This window comes from Kogia breviceps, chromosome 7, assembly GCF_026419965.1.
Source record: "Kogia breviceps isolate mKogBre1 chromosome 7, mKogBre1 haplotype 1, whole genome shotgun sequence".
NCBI classification, from domain to species: Eukaryota; Metazoa; Chordata; class Mammalia; order Artiodactyla; family Physeteridae; genus Kogia; species Kogia breviceps.
In genome coordinates, this window is record NC_081316.1 from 43,326,940 (window position 1) to 43,348,206 (window position 21,267).

At 35.7% G+C, this 21,267-nt stretch overlaps 1 protein-coding gene across 5 annotated transcripts in view; it reads right to left on the reverse strand.

The window, feature by feature from the left end:
- The window catches only part of CNTN5 (contactin 5), a 1,356,013-nt gene that overhangs the window by 150,393 nt on the left and 1,184,353 nt on the right, over positions 1 to 21,267 (reverse strand). For all 5 annotated transcript variants that reach the window (XM_067038233.1, XM_067038231.1, XM_067038232.1 and 2 more), the window contains 2 exons: positions 11,634 to 11,761; positions 9,221 to 9,396 (listed from right to left, as the gene is read on the reverse strand). In XM_067038233.1, coding sequence (XP_066894334.1) covers positions 9,221 to 9,396; positions 11,634 to 11,761 — 304 coding nt within the window. The remainder of the gene's footprint in view (positions 1 to 9,220; positions 9,397 to 11,633; positions 11,762 to 21,267) is intronic.

The following is a 21,267-nucleotide window of genomic DNA, read 5'->3' on the forward strand; positions in this document are numbered from 1 at the left end:
AACAGATGAAGGATATTTATCTATGTTATTCACAAGATGATATAATTTAACATTAAACTGATTGAGAAAGAAGGGAATTTACAATGTTATCTCCCCAAATAGTTATAGATATGCTCTAGGTTTGTTACTACATGTTGGGAGATAGTGTGGTATTGGAGTTCAGAATTCATTTGAATAATAACTCTTCCATACCACAATTGTTTAAATTTGAAAAAGTTGCTCATCTTTCTGAATTTGTGTCTTTTTTTGTCAAAAACAAACCCCAAACGAAAACAAAACCAATTCCTACATCATAGGATATTTGTGGGAAGTAAAAGAAATGATGCTTGAAAACTTTAGCATGTTTCCAGCTACTTAGTAGGCATTCAGTGGATGAGAACTATTATCATTGCTTTTTATTATTACTCATACCTGCTTCAAGTGCTTTCTCGGTGATGACATTTGCCATCATGGCTGTCTTAGGTCAGGATTTCAGAGAAACAGACTCTGAAATGGAGACTCCACTGGGGAATGCCATTGGGATCCGCGTTTATGGGGAACATGAAGAAAGCAGAATTGAGCAGAGGGGGAGTTTAACTGTGATGCAGTCATGACAAAAGCCTCAGTTTAACCCACAGGGAGCTCTGTGGCTGAGAGACCCTTCAGAGCTGTCCTGCTTTAAGGCAAGAGACTCAGCCTTTTTAACCATCCCTATGCATTCCTCGCCCTTACCCTTGGTTATGGGCTGGAGGGTGGGGCATAACTTGGGACAGAAAACACTCTTTAGCTGAGAGCCATTCCCAGACAGTGACTCAGCTTAGAGCCATCAGCTGACAATACTTTCTATGGCTTAGGGAAAGAGTGCCTCAGTCTTGAAAGGGGAATCTGGGCAACACTCCATAGCATCTACTACAATGGCCTCTGGTATCCTCAGGGAAATTGACACGATTAGTTATCCTTCCTAAGACGACTCATTTTAACAGGCCCATGAATCAAAGTGAATGATGAATGGGAGAGGAGTACAAGAAAACAAGGAGAGAGGTATTTTAAAAAATTACCAAGATTTGAATAGTGGCCTCTTAAGAAAGAAATAAAAGCAAACAAGGATTATGTACAAAATTAGAATATTGAGAAAAGATGAGTATTAGGCTCTGAAGATAATTTAGCAACTCATTTCAGTAACTTGAACATTTGATACTTTATTTACTAATTCATTTATTCATTCTAAACCATTTAGTACATATATAATTTATAAAGATTTTGCTGTTGCATAAAAATAAGTCTCTGTCAGATTGGGATGCAGAAGGAGGTATGGAGTCAAACTCCATTGATTATTCTTCAATGTACAATTCCATGGTAATTAATAGAAATTTAGAGTAATAATGAATAAATACAATGAAAATTCTGAACTGTAACTCAAAATATTTGGAGGGTTATTTTGCATGAAAATTTATATTAGAAGGTTGTTACACATTAGAAAGACTAATAAGTTTAAGCAAGTAATTCACTGTTGAAAATGACTTAGAATTAGGTAAGAACTTGGTTTAATAAACATCACTGGAAAAAATCAGATAGGCTTCATGGTCAAGTTTAAAAGCAATAACAATAGTTGCAAAAACTTACTGGGGCCTACCAGTGGTCACATTACCAAAGACAGAAGCACTTCATTCAGGATTAAATATTTCTTTGATTGGATTTGAGTTAATATATGCATGAAATGGGAAAATAATTTTGGAGAAAAGCAAAACTTCCAAAAGAGAAAAAAATATGGAGTCCTAAACATGTAAGCACTTAATTTCTGGAGGTAGTGAGCTAAAAGCATTTTTAATATCTGGAGTTTACAATCTTGGAAAGCAAATTCTGTTAAGAGATAAAGGAGTGTTTTCTATTTCTTACTGCCCACTTTTCCCCATCCAATAACCTGAAAGATTTCACCTGGCTCTGATGACAGACTCTGGGAAGTATGGTATATTTTTCCTCTCAGAGGTCACACAACACAGGCTATTGATCTGATTTTTCTCAGCATGGCCAATACTAAAATTGCCTTTCTCTTCAAGAAGCTCTATTTTCCCTGTCTCTCTTTCAAAAAAACCCAAACCCAAAACAAAAAGTAAACCTGCAGTTCTGCACTAAAGCACATTGCAGAGAAACTAGTAACTTTTATATTACCCATAATGCTATGTAAATGTATCATAAAGATAAAAACAGCTGTCAAAAGTGGAGCCTCTAAATGAACAAAAAAGCTCTATATGGTCACCATAATACCATACCCAGAAGGTTTGTTTTGGTGGACTACCTTTAAATGAACAAAGTGAAGCTTGTGACTTAGATGGCTAAAACTGTCTTTTAATATGTGTGACTTTGGAAGCATTACCTGATTGGACTACATCTGACAAACTACAAAAAGTCATGAGGCGCACTTCAAATTTTGCTTTGTAGGGCCAGATGACAATTCGAATAAAAATGGAGGTGGATAATCTATATGGTGTTACCACCAGCTATGATCATGATGGGGTATTGTGGTCAACAGATTACTCAGGTGAACAGCCCAAGATTTAAGGAAGAGTCTCTCAATAATAGGCTGCCTTCGATGTCATCTAAGGCAGTCATCTTCTATTCAGTTCCAAACTGGGCTAAAGTGAATGTCCAATTTTGCATAAAAAATCAATGAAATAAACTATTCTGCAATATAATTTAGCAGAATTTTATGCAGTAGTTAATTAATTATGTTAAAACGTGAAATAATGCAGTAGTGGGCTAAGCTGAGAAAATGCTTTTACAGTTTTTATTTTTGTTGTTTATTTTTTTCTTCAACAAATATTGACAGAGTGGCTGTTGTATGGACATACAAAGTGATCAAAAATAAAACAGGGGTTTCCCTGGTGGCACAGTGGTTGAGAGTCCGCCTGTCGTTGCAGGGGACACGGGTTTGTGCCCCGGTCCGGGAAGATCTCACATGCCGCAGAGCGGTTGGGCCCGTGAGCCATGGCCACTGAGCCTGCGCGTCCGGAGCCTGTGCTCCGCAACGGGAGAGGCCACAACAGTGAGAGGCCCGCGTACCACAAAAACAAACAAACAAACAAATAAATAAATAAATAAAACAATATTAGCCTTTGCTTTGGGGGACCCCATAGTTTAGCTTATGTCATTAATACATAAAATGTCACAGAATCACAAGTTTTAATGGCATATTTTGGTCATGTTCATGTGACTGCATGAAACATACACATACTAAGAAGATGTGTATTCTCTTCTGCCATGGGAACTGTTACTACTTTGAGAAGAGAGTAGATGGAGGCACATTCTCTAACACAGACAAGCAGGGAGCATGGATGTGGTACACTTTCTGGAATGATCTGAACATTCTTGGACCTTTGAGTGTAACCTCTCTTTAGCTCCCAAGCTTTGGTTGGTTATTACTGTATTCTGTCCTATTAAAGTGACAATGTAATTTCTTTTGTTAAACTAGGTGAGAGACTAGGAGAAAACTGTTATAAAGCTAATATATGCAGTCAAAAGATTACAGCAGAGTTCTGTACAGAAACTTGGTGAATTACCAGGATTCAGAGCAAGACAAAGATCCAGGAAGCAAGAAATTGAGTGATGAGGATGGACAAGCCCTTTGCCAGACAAGGAGGGGTAGGGCTCAGAGTCCAGGAGGCCATACTACTTGGAAGTACGACTATTACTAGTGAGCAGAATGAAAGAAAGAGAACTTGTGACTTTGGTAGAACTGTTGATTCTCTGCCTTTCATACATTTTCTGATTAGTTATGAAGTGCCTCCAAGACTTACACCTGCTAATATGATGAAGAAGATGGTGCAGCTGATGGTCTCGAAGTCTTAAGAGCTTTGTGCCGCAGTAAACCCTGGCAGTATGTCCAGTGATTTCATTTATTTTTACAACATTAACTTTTATCCATTGGGAAAGAGAACAGTACCAGTTGAGCACTTGCTGTCTTCTACTCTGACATTTTTACTCCTTAAGAAATAGTGGTTAATTCCTAAGAAGACAAACTAGGAACAGAAGTAACCATGATAAGAAGACTGACATAGGCTATGACTTTCAGCTAATAAAAAATCTTACGGTATTAAGGAGTTTATATTCTGGCCCCTTCACCCACCTAATACTCCACACAAATCAGGGCTATGAATAAGGCATGTTCCCTTATGATTCCTATGCTTAGTATACAGATTGTCATAATTATTCCTACTTTCTAATTTTCTGACATTCAGATCTGGATGGTAATGGAATGGACTACATCAGAGGAGTGAGTTCCTCATCACTAAAAGGATTACAGTGGACTCTGATACTGATGGAGAATCCATGTACCAATCTAGGACTAACTCAATAATCTCCAGGATCCCTCGTAACCCTGAGATGCAATATCTTTTCTGATCTAAGGTTGACTTTCTCTTTTTTCTTTTCCTATCCTAATGCTACTCATCCTCTGAGGTCTAGGTCAGGTGGTACCTTCTTCCCAAATAATATTACTTTATATGATTGTTATGAGGAATTGATGAACTATTGTATGTGTGTATATATACTTATATATATAAATATATATATAAAAGCTGAGTGCTTGGCATATAGCAGGTGCTAAATTAATTCCTTTCTTCACTTTTCTCCACAGTGATAAAAAAATTCACATTAATCTCTTTCTTTTCTTGTCTCCAACAGTATTTGGCTCTAATAAAAAATTAGTAATTCTTTTTATGGTCATATTTTTCTTGAATTACTTTATGTTCTATGCCATCTTTACATTTATTGAAGACCAGACCAAATCTCCCTTTTATTTTTATTTCCCACAGTTTATAGACAAGGGCTGAACACATAATGGTCAATGAATATGGAGAGGGTAAGCTTTATAAAGGAGAATCAACATAACATAGTTTAAAAATCACAGTGTATTTAATATTGTTACCCCAATTTAGAATTCATGTGGCCTGGAAAAGTCTTATGCTTCTGTTTCCTCATTTAAAACTGGAGTCAAACATTCCTACTCTGCTTTCCTGAGTGTATTGTTATAACCAGAGGATTGAGTGAGTATGAAGGACCATCAAATAGTGCACTTTGATTTGGTTGCCCATTTAGTTACAAATTATCACATTTGGAGAGCTCACAATGGAAAGGGCAATTCTTCTTTTGCCAACCTTTCTGATTACAGATGTTTGGTTTTTTTCTCTGCTCCAAAAGGAACAAATTACAGGCTTCCATGATATTCAGTGTAACTGATCTTTATGCGTTTTAGGGATTAAAACTAGCTTACATCTTGAATGAATAATTAGGGATTTCAAGTCTCTGGAGAACAATGGATCACCATAGTCCTCCATTAAGACTGTGGCTTTGGAGTCACATGGCCATGTTCAGGTGCTGTTCAGACATCCTGAGAGTATTAAGAAGTTCTCAAAGACCTCTGACCAACATAAAAAATTGTGTCAAAACACAATTGTGCCAAAGCATGATTGCAAATGATTATTTGATAACAGGGTGGTTATTTAAGGCTGAAGCTTATAATGGTAGATTCCTCATTGTAACCTCTGCTTAACCTGCCTGGAATGAATGTAAAGTCTGCCTGATGTTCAACCCCTGCTCCACACAGCTGTCAGAATTATCTTCTTAAAGAACAAATCTGAGTCACATGGCTCCCTGTTGCATTCCAAATAAAACCCAAATTCCATGGCTCAGAAATCAGTGCCTTTAACAATGAGGCCTCTGCTGCTCTCCTTTAAATGTATTCAAACACATAGTGACTTATTCTCTACTCTGTGTCTTCACTATGCCATCAGGGCTACAGGTTCCTCACTGTTCCTGAGACGTGCTCTAAACTCTCTGCCTTGTCTTTGCTTCACCTGCTCGCTCTGTCTGATATGCAGTTTCTCCTCCTAGCCATCTGGAAAAATCCAACCAATCCAGGTCCAGTTCAAATACCAAATTCTTCTGCCAGCTGTATGTAGAGTTCTCTGGTGATAGCACTGTGATAGCAGATTACTAGCCCACCCTGCTGTCTGTCTCCTTAATCTGTGCTCTCCTAGGGGTGAAAGGCCATGTATTTTAACTTGGATCCTGCACAGCCCTTTGCTTGTACAATTGAATCTAAATTAAATCTTAAGAATAGTCTCACTAATTTGCCACCTTCAGTTAACTCATATCATTGCCAAAAAAGGGATTTGGGTGAATTGGATCAAATGTTTACAGACTAATTGATTGTTTGGAGCCTTTGAACAGTGGCTTCAGTAATGGATGCACTCGTTTGTAAAACATGGCCTAAGTCAAGAGGCAAGAGAAATAGAAGAATTTTCATTATAGATTTCAAAGCAATAGCTATTATTTTTTTAACCTGATGTGATTATATGTTTATTTATTCACTCTCTTGCAATCCAAAAGCACTGTTTTATTTAAAACATAAATATACCTTGTCTATAATGTTATAAAAGTTACACATGAAATTTTTCCTAAAGCTTCATCTGTAAACCAATGGCTCTGTATAAAAGATATCACTATAACTAGTTGAAAAGTAGAGAACTTCATTAAGCTATATTTTGGCATTACAAGATAGAAAGTATCAACACAATTGGTATCTTTTTGTTTTTTTTCAGATATTTGGTTGATTCATTTGACACTATGCAGTGTTAATATGCTTTCTCTTCTGATTCACCCCCATTCAATCACCCACTGGTGGGTTAGGGCCAGGTCAGTTAACCTAAAGAGTACTTCAGTCAAAGGCACACTCTATTCCTGCTTAAGTCCTGAATCCTGCTGGGCTTTCTTACTCTGTTGGACCAGCCTAGACCCCTAAGGTCTCTTCAATGGCTCTCCTTTGAAACTCAAAGCAAACCATAGATCACCCCACTAGGCTCTCTTCTGAGCCCTGGCCTTCCCTCTTATTCTCAGTCTTCAATTGGCCTCTCAAACAGAAAGTATCCACATGACCAGAGGCCTTCCTAAATCTCACTTCTTTATAACACTTTCATCCCTCCTTCTAAAACATGTTATTTCTCAGACATATTATATTTCACAAGGTGAAAGGCAGGATGGGGATAGAATGTTTTCCTTTTTGTTCTCTGACTTTTTCAAGTCACAGAATGAGATTCTCTCCCATGTATGTCCTTGAAGCCAGCCAGGACCCAATCAGTGTTTGAGGTAATTGGGGTAGAGGAAATAGACAATTTCTTCTACACTTTGCAGTTTTGAAGCTTCCAAATATTTTAAGTACAAACATATTTCTATTAATTTTTAAAAATAAGCTAAAATGATATATCCTACATAACCTTAAGCTAAATATTTTTCTCACTTCTCAATATATTACTTTGCTTTATTTTTCTATTCTGGAGTTTATTATCACTGTCTACAAACTGAGCTTAATTTATTATGGCTTGTAGCAATATAGGTTTGCATGGAGTAAGGAGTCAATTTTGTAATTCTCAAGGGCAGGAACAGCATATGTGTAAAGAGAGATACAGCAGGTATTATTAACTGCCAACCTTATGAAAAGGATTAAAGGTATTTATTGATACAAATGAATGGACATGAAACTAAAGTGGTAACATATAAGAGACAAAAACAAGAATTCATATAATTTATCAGACCATTAATTTCTCTACTGATATATTAAAATAAAGAGGGATCCTGCTTCTATGAAGAAAAACCAAATTTAGTTTTGACATATTTTTTCTTTATATTTCTGATCACTCAAAATGAATGTTTACAGGTAATTCTAAGAAGAAATATTTTTGATGGCATTTTTTTTTCAAATGTAATATTTTTGTGTCATATTTTTCTGGTTTTGTTTTATGACATTCATAGCATAAAATTTATTCAAAATTTGAAGCTATGATCGACCCAAGGTAAATAAAAAAGAAAAATTGCAAATTTGAGGAAAATGAGTTTAACATGATCTAAATATTTTGTATATAACATAACCATTGACAATTAAAATTGATTTATTTAATGAGATGTGAATAATGCAGTTGGGTAATTTTTTCTTATTTATACAGTCTCTCTCATTAACTGCAAAGTAAATCAGGATGAAAGGAATAATTTAGAAAGAAATGTTTACTTTAAGTTACATTGGCAAATGCAGCAAAGAAAATTCATTTTTACTATTCTGCTAATACAAATTTATCAAATTCTAGAGTAAGAAGGGGTCTTAGAAATTATCTGGTCCAACTTCCTCACTTTAGTGCTCTATGAGATTAATGCCAAGGCAAATCAAGTGACTGGCTTTTTGTTACACAGCTGATTAAGGACTGAGCTGGGTCTTGACCCAGAAAATTCCTTACTTTGGGTCTAGGACTTTTCCCACTGTATCACATTACCTTTAAAATAAAATTCAATCCAAGCCAAGTTTTATATGTTTGGGCTCATTACAGCTGTGGTCTACCAGTGCTTCCCAAAATGTTTACAGAAGAATAAACTGATGTTAATAAGTATGTGGTAGCATTTTAAATTGTATTTGAAGGCATAGTTTGTATTTGGATCCACCTCTTTAACCAATATAGAAGAGATACTTCAGCCAAAATCTCTCTCTGCCACCCGAGTTCCATTGCCCTTGTCTCTCTCCATCATTATGTTACTCTTTTATGTTTTGAAAAAGCCAGTGGGGGAAAAGAGCATTTTTCTACTTCTCTGTTAAGACACTATGATCATACTATAGAATTTGGTTCAAAAGATTTCTTACTCCATTTAGCTGATTGTCACGTAGATATATAAAAGAAGATATTACAAGGAAAGATTTGGCAGATGAGAAATGAGCATGTCTGTGAATGTTTGTCTAAGGCTAATGTGCATTTCTGACTTTGGATTTCATGTTTAAGCTCTATAGCCTGTGAGAGATTAAAGAATCTCCAGGAATTACTATCTCTTCAGGAGTAGGACAGGCAGGCTTATTTCATTTATTTATTGTAATATAATTGCTAAGAATGATTTAAATAACACTTTTATGTTTATATAGCCACATAACTTTTGAGAAGTAAGGTGTAAATATTGACAATACTAATCAAATAGAAAAAAATGGCAGATCTGCATAATCAAGTATTCCCAATTTCTTACTGGGGGAGTTTAAAATAAATATTACTTTCAGTTTGACAAAACATAAAATAATGAAATAAAATAACTGTTTGAATCAATTTGAATTTTGTCCTAATTTTTCTTTAACATTTCACAGATAAGAAAGTTTTTACATTTGAGTCTAAATTTCTAAAAGTATTATTACTCAAAGAATAAAATTTTATTAACTTACGGCCCTGATGTTTTCAAAATGTCCACCTTCTTTCTCAAAATCGATAGGCTGTCCTTTCAGTGTCCAGTAGAAAGTGACATCCAAACTAGCATCATGAATTGCTTTGCAGTTAAGGACGACGCTTTCTCCCACTGTTAACTCTGTTCTTTTAGGAGTAAGTTCGATTCTTGTAGGTTCTATAGAAATAAAAATATGTTAATTAGCATAATGTATAGTTTTCACCTTCATTCTGTATCTTAAATAATAGAGAAAAACTTAAGCAAGGAATCTATGTAATATAGTTGCTCCAGTTACATATCTTTTAATAAACTATTATTAATTGAAATATTACCATTTTGTATGTTAGGGCATTTTACTAGGCATTTGTAGGGAACAGATGATTTAAAAGTCCCTATTCCTGTTAAGAAGTCAGCTTGGATAAAAAAGAGGAAAGACTACATAACTGGAAAGAGCATTTGGTGCTCTGGAAGGAGGAACATTAGAGAAAAGAAGCTGTAGCCTCCCTGTCCACCTTCAAGGATCATCAAGTATAAATAAAAGAATTTTTACAATAAAAAATGCTTTACACCTAAAGAGGAATAATTCAAGTGAGTTCACTTTAAATGTTATACAGAGCACCTCCCTTCAAATCACTATCTTAAAGGAGATAAAAACTATACTATTGCTACTATACCAGCTTGTATTCGCTTTATAGTTTACACAACCTTGTAAGTAAAGGAGTAGAAGAGGCACCTCTGGTTGATTATAAAATATCCCCTTTAATAGACTGTGGATGCTTTCATTGAGATCTTAAAAAAATGCAAAATATTGAATAGAAATTTTTTTGAGAAAAAATGTTTACATTAACTAATGATTCAGTTAAATTTTTAAAAAATAGATACATTTTTACTGGGTTTAGAGCAACTTTAAACCAATAAAGGCTAATACCAGCTGTACATCTAAGGGTTAGTTAAGCTAATGATCAAACAACTGCAATATGATATTTTTTTGAATAAAGTAGGGAGGTGATGGAGACAGGATTTTGACACTTTCTTTTTTCCTAATTAGGTTCCTGATTGTAGATGCCTCAAGAAGCCTGACACAGATGAAAAAATATCCTAATTTTCCTATTTCAGCTCTACTGTTTGCAGCAGCATAGTCTGATGAAGGACCATTGTTAACCACTGATAAGATCCTTTAATATGCAGCATCCTTCAAAGTAGTCTCAGAAAGAGCGATACCAGGAAAGGAATGCCACTGTAAATTACTAACATTCTGGAAGTCAAATATTCTGTGAGGCATTCTAAATTCTGGCTTCACCAGAGAAGACAGATCATCACAGCATACTGCAATTTAAACTTTTTGAGAATTGGAATGTTCTGAGTAACTAAATATTCCACTTAACTCGTCATTAACAGAGAACATTTTTGTTATTATTAAATTTAAAAAGTCTGTGGATCCAGCATTGCCTCACTATGAAAAAAGTTGTTTAGCACACACAAGGAATGAGACCCGGACTGGAAGACTGACTTGGATTCCAGTAATGTATGCTATAAGTGAAGACATTTGTAAAATTATGTTCCTTCCTTCCCTGGATGTTTGCCTCTTTTCTAAAATATCAGAGTGCTGGCTATTTTAATTACATTTCTCTTTCTAAAGAAAGGGGAAAATGAACATTACTATATTTTTTGTGGCCAAAGTATGAGTCATTATCTACTACATGCACAAATGGAAAAAAATAGTGATATACTTCATCGTGGAAAGTATCCCTTTACCAGATGAAGAGAATGTCTAAGATAGGAGATTTTCTTAGTATTAAACAAAGACAGGTAGTCTCAAAAGAAGGTTCTAGACTTGGAATCTAGTTCACTTTAGAACTAGAAAACTAACAGAAACATTTAAGCAGTAATATTTATAATACTGAAAAATTACAGTGTATGAAAATTCCATTGATGCAGAAATCAAAGAGTAACTCTGGTGTCAGTTCATTTGATGTATATTTCAACACCACATGTTCACGTCCTCCTGCGACTCTTTTTTTCGCCCCAAATCCCCAGTTGAAGTGGTAACAAAGGAATATTACTGATTGATGCTAAAATTAATCTTGATTCAGGAATATATTTTTATACTGTTGGCATACTTTTAAATTTTGAGACATCGACTGAAACGTCAGAAAGCTTTCTTTATCCTACCACATATTTTGTTCATAGCATAATATTTAAATTTCTACCAACAAGGTGTTCCTTTCTTCATAGTCCCCTAAATAATGGAAAGGGACAATTCGACTGTGTTAGTTCTTTGTGTACAGTATATTTCTTGAACAGGAACATGCACACACATACGTGCAAATACACATACATGCACGCTATATTTATTCACTTTCTGATAAGCCCATGAAATTATGCTTATAAAACATTTAGCCACATTTTCTTACCTTTCACAGAAACGGAAGCTATGATTTCAGCAGAACCAAAGACATTTTCCCCTTGGCAAACGTACTTTCCCTCATCTGTTTTGGAAGCATTTAGGATCCGTAGACTCCCGTCTGGAAGAATAGCTATTCTGAAAATTATTAAAAAGGGTTTTTTTTCCTCTTTTACTGCAAATCAACTAAGTGGTAAGAAACTCTCATGAAGTCTGAAACCACTTCCCAGTAATAATAAATAAGGTAAAGGATCACTGTGAAAATATGCAGTCATAGTAGAAATGCTTTGCCCTTTAAGAAATTATGCAATAAACCCACATAATACCTTCTTATATTTAAAAGGGTTAGGGAGTTACAGGTTATTTTTCTTTTGACAACTTTATGACAGTTCCTTTTAAAACTTGTGGAAAAAAAGGTGACCCTGAATTTGGTTATTAAAACTTATACTATAGTGTCACCAGCGTTATTTTAATATTAAGCTTGAGGTATTTCACCTCAAACCAAGAATGACCTCAAAAATCAAACATATAAAGAAACAGCATAAAAACATAGAGGAGGACAAGTACAAACATAAAATTAATTGTATACAGCCTCGAGATGATTTATGGTGGTTTCTCTGCAGTGCAACCAGTGTAGCAAGGACGTGACAGACCTAATATCTGAAACCTGGGCTGCTCGCACTGCACTTTTCAAACATAAAAACATGACATCTGAGTTTGCATTTGGGCTCTTTCAAGACCTTTATCAAAACTGGATCTTGAGTCTTATATGAAGGTGAGAAATTAAAACATTATTAAAAATTTTTAGAAGTTCTGTGAAAATGAGGTTGACATTCAGGATTACCATATTCTCCTGTGTATTTATCATTCCAGAAATATAAGGATATCAAACTTAATTAGAATTTTTGTCCTTTTCTCCCTCTTATGCTCCTGAAGTATAACCTATTATTTCACCAGTGCATCGACCTACTGAAGCAACCCGAGACATAACAGAAATGGCTGTTGTGATTTTATTTGATATGCCACTAGGATTTAGACTGACTTCTTTTAGGAAAGAGGAAGTAACAGTCTGTGCTACTTTTGGTAGAAAACCAAAGGTCTCAGTGAACTTAAAATCCTAAAATTGGATCCTCCTAGTTCTGAAAAGAATAGTTTATTGCAGGGCAACATGATAGCATTAAACTATTTAAGATACAAGAATGATGGTTAAATCAGTTTATCAACATCCTTTATGTTATTTTAAAATATATATTCAGTTTTGCCAATCAGTCAAGAACTGATGGTTATGGACAGCATTGAACTTTTAACAATTGGATTAGATTCTAGGCTGCTGAATATTGCTTATTAATTTATACTTACATATATTATCCATAAAGAGACCAGTTTAAAAACATCATACTCTTTTCAATATGGGTCAAATTTGACTTACAATGTATGAGAAGGGAGCCAAATTTAGAAGCAAGCCAAGCTAGGAATAGAGGATTTGACTGTAATTTATGTCTAGCAAGGATATTCATGAGACATTTGGAAAACACAGTGGTCTCTAAAGTTATATAATCCATTTAAGATGGTCAATGAAAAATTCTGTTATTTAGATAGCGCTATTTCTGTAAAAATAGAATATATGTACTTATTCCATTTCAATCACAAAAATACACATGCTACAAAAAGATTTATTTGAAAGCAAAGATTATATTTTTTATAAACAAATAAGCCTTCTCTTGTGAGAATGACACACTTTATTGAAATATAGTTAAATTACTACAGTTTGTGCAGATTGTTAATATCGTGAAAATGTCTACTTTTTACTGACTGGTGTAAATTCTAATCTAGCAGGTGAGAAGTTTGGCTTAAAAAGTCACCCCCTTTAAAGAAATAAATGTATCTTAGATATTGGTAGTATTTTAGCTCTTAATTTAAGTCCTTCCTCACTGCCAGGAGGCAATATATTACAAAGATAGTTTATGAACACTCCTATACTTTAGGTCACTGATCCACTTGGAGGATGAAGAATTTTGAATACCATGATGTTTTTTACCTGTCAAGTGACAGTGTCATTTAACCAAAAGCCTGTCTACTGATTCAAGTTGCAAATCCTTATCAGATAAGCTCTTTTTTTAATTTAGAAAAGAAAAAAATAGAATAGACAATGAATGCAATTTATATTATAACATCTGGCTATTGCAAACAAATACTGAGATAATTGAATACTGAGTTAATATTTGCAATTTCCAGCTTCTTTGTCTTCTGCCTTATGCTATTACCATGTGACTCCTACATCTGGAATCTTCAGATTTGTAGATTAATTCTTCTAAGACATCCTTGAACTTGGAATGGGGTAATAAGGGAGTGGTAATGTGAAGGTCTGTTGTGGACAGGGAGAAGTTTTAGAAATGCAAACCAGCATTCTAGCACTTAGTATCAAGGCACATTTACTCTCTTCTAGTCTCTAAATTTCTCCACAAGTTTCTGTCTAGACCTGGAGGTGTCTTGGTTCTCATCTTGCACTTAGTTACTGGATCTTTGCCTTGGTAACTTGCCCAGTACAACAACCTACCTAGTATACCATTGTGCTTACTCTATCTTGCAAGGATTCATTGCTAACTTCCTGATGCCTATCTTGATCTCCAAATTTCAGGATCATTTTCTGGACTCTCCATTTCCATCTTTGGCTTACCTGTAAGATAGTACAACCTATTTTAGACCCTTCCAAGTGCTTGTCTGGGAGTACCACCTATACACTTGCTGCCATATTATTTAGAGATCATTTGACTTTGACTTCCAGATTAAATTTTTTTCTGGTATCCTATCACAATGGATATTATATCATGGAATCATTAGTGACTAAGTGAGACTGTGTGCTTTAAAGTCAGAGAGGGTTGCGTTCAAATCACTGCCATTGATGAGTACTTGTGTGATCTTAAAATTACTCAGTCTATTTCCTTATATGTAAAACTGTCATAATTATATCTAACTAGTTCTTTAACAGTATTAACTGTTAAAGCATATGTAAATTATTTAAATTTAATTTAAATATATGTAAATTATTCTATTTTTGTGGTGTGTGTAGACATTAATTGAAAATTTACTCAAAATTTTAAATAAAATTTGTGACAAATTTTAAAAAAGATAAAGTAGAGAATGTCAGGGAAAGTTCTTACTATGAAAACCTTAACTATTTAGGGTGTTTGATGAATCTTTTCTGAAGGAAGTATTGCAGTGAGAACTGAAGGATGAAAGAGAGTTAACTAGGCAAAGTGTGGGAAAGCAGATGGAATGACATTTGCAAGGCCTTCAGATGGGAAAGACCACAAGACCTTGAAGAATGAAATGGCCAATTATGATGGCATATAAAAACTGGGAGCAGAGAGTGGCTCAAGGTGAGACTGGAGAGGCAGACAGGGAATAAGATCATGCAGGACCTCACATACTATGAAAAATATCTGACCTTTATTTTAGGTCAATGAGAAGCTGCCATTTTTTTAAAAATAGCTTTACTGATATATAATAGGTATATAATAAGCTCACATGTTTAAAGTGTATAACTTTGAAAAGTTCTCACGTATAGATATACAGTCATGAAACCATTAATTAGCATCGTCGAGATCATCAACATATATGTCACCCTCAAAGCTTCCCTGTGTTCCTTTGTATTCTCTCCCCCCAGCCCCTTCTCATACCACACTTATTACTGGACTACTACTGATCTGCTTTCTATCACCAGAGTAAGTTTTCACTTTTACAAAATTTTATATAAATAGACTCTTAACATTATGTACTACTTTTGTTTAATTTCACTCAGCATAATTAAGTTGAAATTAAATTGAGTGTCATCCTTGTTACAATGATCAAGAATCCATTCCTCTTCATCACTGAGCAGTATTCCACTGTGTGTAGATGGCACAACTTGCATATCCTTTACCTTTTGGTGGATGCTTGTGTTATTTTCAGCTTGTGGCTATTATAAATAAAGCTGCTATGAAGGTTTGTATATGTATTTTATGAATATTTGCTTTATTTCTTTTGCATAAATACTTAGAACTGTAATGACTAGATCATCTGGTTAGTTTTATGTTTAACTTTTTAAGAAGCTGTCATACTCTTTCCACATGGTTGTGTCACTTTACATTCCCAGCATCCCAATGTGAGAGTTCTTGCAACACTTGACATGATCAGTCTTTTTAATTTTAGTGATTACAATAAGCAGGTACTAGAATCCTTTTGTTATAAGTTCTATTTCCCTAATGATCGCTGATGTTGAGCATCTTTATATTTGCTTACTTTCCATCTGTATATCTTCCTGGGTGAAGAGAGTGTGAGAATATTTTACCATTTTTATGGAGTTGTTATTAAGGTTTGAGAATTTTTTTTGTATTCTTCATAGAATTCCTTTTGCAGGTATCAGACTGGCAAATTTTTTTAGCAGTTTCTGGCATGTCTTAACATTTTTCCAACAGCAAAAGTTCTTGGTTGATGAAGTCCAATCTATTTTATGCTTTGTGCTTTTGTTGTTGTACTAAGCAATAGGTTAGGTTTGTTACCTAACCTAAGGTCACAAAGTTTTTCTGTTTTCTTTTTGATGTTCTGTAGTTTTAATTTTTATGTTTATGTCTATGATTCATTTTGAGTTACATTTTGTTCATGCTATGAGGTAGGAATCTAACTATTAATTAATTAATTTATTTAGTATATGGTTATCCAGTTGTTCTGTGCCACCATTTGGAAAAGACTATCTTCTCTCCATTGTCAAAAGTTAATTGGCATTCATGTCCTGGCTATTGTAAATAGTGCTGCAATGAACATTGGGGTGCATGTATCTTTTTAAATTATGCTTTTCTCTGGGTATATGCCCAGTAGTGGGATTGCTGGGTCATATGATAGTTCTATTTTTAGATTTTTAAGGAACCTCCATACGTTTTTCATAGTGGCTGTATCAATTTACATTCCCACCAACAGTGTTAAGACGGTTCCCTTTTCTCCACACCCTGTCCAGCATTTATTGTTTGTAGAATTTTTAATGTTGGCCATTCTGACCAGTGTGAGGTGAAACCTCATTGTAGTTCTGATTTGCATTCTCTAATAATTAGTGATGTTGAGCATCTAAACGTCCATCAACAGAGGAATGGATAAAGAAGATGTGGTACATATATACAATATTTACTCAGCCATAAAAAGGAACAAAACTGGGTCATTTGTAGAGACGTGGATGGACCTAGAGACTTTCATACAGAGTGAAGTAAGTCAGAAAGAGAAAAACAAATATTGTATATTAACACATATGTGTGCAATCTAGAAAAATGGTATAGATGATTTTGTTTGCAAAGCAGAAACAGAGACACAGACACAAAGAACAAACATATGGATACCAAGGGGGAATAGGGGTGAGATGAACTGGGAGACTGGTATTGACATATATACACTACTATGCATAAAATACATAACTAATGGGAACCTATTGTATAGCCCAGGGAACTCTACTGGATGCTCCGCTGTGACCTAAATGGGAAGGAAATCCAAAAAAAGAGGGGATATATGTATATGTATGGCTGATTCACTTTGCTGTACAGCAGAAACTGCCAAAACAGTGTGAAGCAACTATACTCCAATAAAAAAAAAACATCAATTAGCTGTACATTACAGAGAAAAAACATGCATTAGGTAAACCACTTTCTATTATGAGTTATGGTGTTGCTGACTATGAGTTCAATGTTAATAAATCAACATTATATATTATATCAGATGTCTTTAAACAGACATGCATAAGACAAGGCTATGTATTGACCAGTTGTCCACAGGTGATCAGACGCTTGCAGGAACCTAACCCTGTTTTTCCCCCATGAACAATGGTTCAGTATTTGCTAATTCAGTGTTTGTGATGAATTTATAGAACATAGATACACAGAAAAACGAGAATTGACTGTATTTACCTATGAAGTGATGGAGCGATCTGGGGTTTGCTTAAAAATAATTCACGGAGGCACAGGGAATTAGGTTGGGGCATAGATGAAACACATTGAAGAGTCAAAAATTGGTGAAGCTGCAAATAGCTGCTCATTAAACTATTTTCTGTATTTTTGTAAATGTTTGATATTTCCTTAATAAAAAGTTGCTTGCAAAATCCCCCGCGCAAAAGATAAATCAATTAGCATTATATGTGTAGGTCAACAACTACTTAACTAACTCTGTTATCTCATTGATCTACTATCTTGATTACTGTAGCAATATGATCTGTCTTGAAGTCAAGTAAGTTAATCCTTTCTACTTTGCTCTTCTTTTTCAGAGCTGTTTTGGCTATATTCTTTGCATTTCCATATGAATTTTGCAATTAGCTTGTCAATTTTGAAAAAGCCTACTGAGATTTTGATTGGAATTTCAGTGCACCTTTAGCTCAATTTTAACAAAAAATTTAACTTGTTAACAATATGGCTTTACAGTACATGAGCATGACATTTCTCCATTTATTTAGGACTTTTAAAATTTCTCTAAGAAATATTTTGTAGTTATCAGTCTACAGGTCTTAGATATCTTTTGTCAGATTTATCCTTTTTTTTGATGCTATAGTAAAGTACTTTTGAAAAATTAATTAATTAATGCATTTATTTATATGAAATATTTTGAGGTAATTATAGAGAAAAATGCAGTTTTAAGAAGTAATACACACAGAGACAGGTGCGGAGCTGCCAAAAAGACAGGAGACTTTTTCTTGCCTCTTTGTTTCCTGGTGCGCAAGGAGAGGGGTTTAAGCGCACCGCTTAAAGGAGCTCCAGAAACGGGAGCGAGGCTGTCGGCACGGACACCAGAGACGGGTGTGGGATGCTAGAGCTGCTGCTGCCGCCACCAAGACACCTGTGTGTGAGCACAGGTCACTCTCCACACCTCCTCTCCCAGGAGCCTGTGCAGCCCGCCACTGCCGGGGTCCCGGGATCCAGGGACAGCTTCCCTGGGAGAACGCGGCGCGCCTCGGGGTGGTGCAATTTCATGCCGGCCTCTGCAACCGCAGGCTCGCCCCGCATCCATGCCCCTCCCTCCCCCTGGCCTGAGCCAGAGCCCCTGAATCAGCTGCTCCTTTAACCCTGTCCTGTCAGAGCGAAGAGCAGACGCCCTCGGATGACCTACGCGAAGAGGCGGGGCCAAGTCCAAAGCTGAAACCCAGGAGCTGTGCGAACAAAGAGGAGAGGGGGAGGTCTCTCCCAGCAGCTTCAGAAGAAGTTGATTAAAGCTCCACAATCAATTTGAACTGCCCTGCATCTGTGGAATATCTGAATAGACAGCGAAACATCCCAAGTTGAGGAGGTGGACTTTGGGGGCAAGATATATTATTTTTTTCCCGTTTTTCTCTTTTTGTGAGTGTGTATGTGTGTGCTGCTGTGTGAGATTTTGTCTGTATAGCTTTGCTTTCACAATTTGTCCTAGGATTCTGACTGATCCATTTTTTTAAATAAAAGTTTTCTTCTTAATAATTATTTTTTATTTTAATAACTACTTTATCTTACTTTATTTTATCTTCTACCTTTCTTCCTTCCTTCCTTCTTCCCTTCCTTCCTCCCGTTTTTCCTCTCTTCCTTCCTCCCTTCCTTCCTTCCTTTCTTGCTTTCTTCTTTTCTTCCTTCCTTTCTTCCTTGATTCCTTCCTTCCTTCCTTTCTTCCACCCTCCCTTCCATCTTTCCTCCCTTCCTTTCTTTTTTTCCTTTCTATTTTTTCTCCCTTTTATTTTGAGCCATGTGGATTAAAGGCTCTTGGCGCTCCAGCCAGGCATCAGGGCTCTGTCTCTGGGGTGGGAGAACAAAATTCAGGACACTGGTCCACAAGAGACCTCCCAGCTCCACGCAATATCAATCGGCGAAAATCTCCCAGAGATCTCCATCTCAACACCAACACCCAGCTTCACTTAATGACCAGCAACGTACAGTGCTGGACACCCTTTGCCCAACAAATAGTAAGACAGGACTACAGCCCCATCCATTAGCAGAGAGGATGCCCCAAATCATAATAAGGCTACCAACAGCCCAAAACACAACACCAGACATGGATCTGCCCACCAGAAAGACAAGATCCAGCTTCATCCACCAGAACACAGGCACTAGTCTCCCCAACCAGGAAACCTACTCAACCCACTGAACAAACCTTAGCCACTGGGAACAGTCACCAAAAACAACAGGAACTACGAATCTGCAGCCTGCAAAAAGGAGACCCCAAACACAAAAAGATAAGAAAAATGAGAAGACAGAAAAACAAACAGCAGATGAAGGAGCAAGATAAAAACCTACCAGACCTAACAAATGAAGAGGAAATAGGCAGTCAACCTGAAAAAGAATTCAGAATAATGATAGTAAAGATGATCCAAAAGTTTGGAAATAGAAGAGACAAATTGCAAGAAACATTTAACAAGGACCTAAAAGAAATAAAGAGGAAGTAAGCAATGATGAGCAACACAATAAATGAAATGAAAAATACTCTAGATGGGATCAATACCAGAATAACTGAGGCAGAAGAACGGATAAGTGACCTGGAAGATAAAATACTGGAAATAACTACTACAGAGTAGAAAAGAAAAAAGAATGAAAAGAACTGAGGGCAGCCTCAGAGACCTCTGGGACAACATTAAACACACCAACTTTTGAATTATAGGGGTCCCAGAAGAAGAAGAGAAAAAGAAAGGGACTGAGAAAATATTTGAAGAGATTATACTTGAAAACTTCCCTAATATAGGAAAGGAAATAGTCAATCAAGTCCAGGAAGCACAGAGAGTCCCATACAGGATAAACCCAAGGATAAACACTCCAAGACACATAATAATCAAACTGTCAAAAATTAAATACAAAGAAAACATATTAAAAGCAGTAAGGGAAAAACAACAAATAACACACAAGGGAATCCCCATAAGGTTAACATCTGATCTTTCAGCAGAAACTCTGCAAGCCAGAAGGGAGTGGCAGGACATATTTAAAGAGATGAAGGAAAAAAACCTACAACCAACATTACTCTCCCCAGCAAGGATCTCATTCAGATTTGATGGAGAAATTAAAACCTTTACAGACAAGCAAAAGCTAAGAGAGTTCAGCCCCACCAAACAAGATTTACAACAAATGCTAAATGAACTTCTCTAGGCAAGAAACACAAGAGAAGGTAAAGACCTACAAGAACAAACTCGAAACAATTAAGTAAAAGGTAATAGGAACATACATACTGATAATTACCTTAAATGTAAATGGATTAAATGTTCCCACCAAAAGACACACACTGGCTGAATGGATATAAAAAGAAGACCCATATATATGCTGTCCACAAGAGACCCACTTCAGACCTAGGGACACATACAGACTGAAAGTGAGGGGATGGAAAAAGATATTCCATACAAATGGAAATCAAAAGAAAGCTGGAGTAGCAATTCTCATATCAGACAAAATAGACTTTAAAATAAAAACTATTATAAGAGACAAAGAAGGACACTACATAATGATCAAAGGATCGATCCATGAAGACGGTATAACAATTGTAAATATATATGTACTCAACATAGGAGCACCTCAATACATAAGGCAAATACTAACAGCCATAAAAGGGGAAATCGACAGTAACACAATCATAGTAGGGGACTTTAACACCCCACTTTCACCAATGGACAGATCATCCAAAGTGAAAAT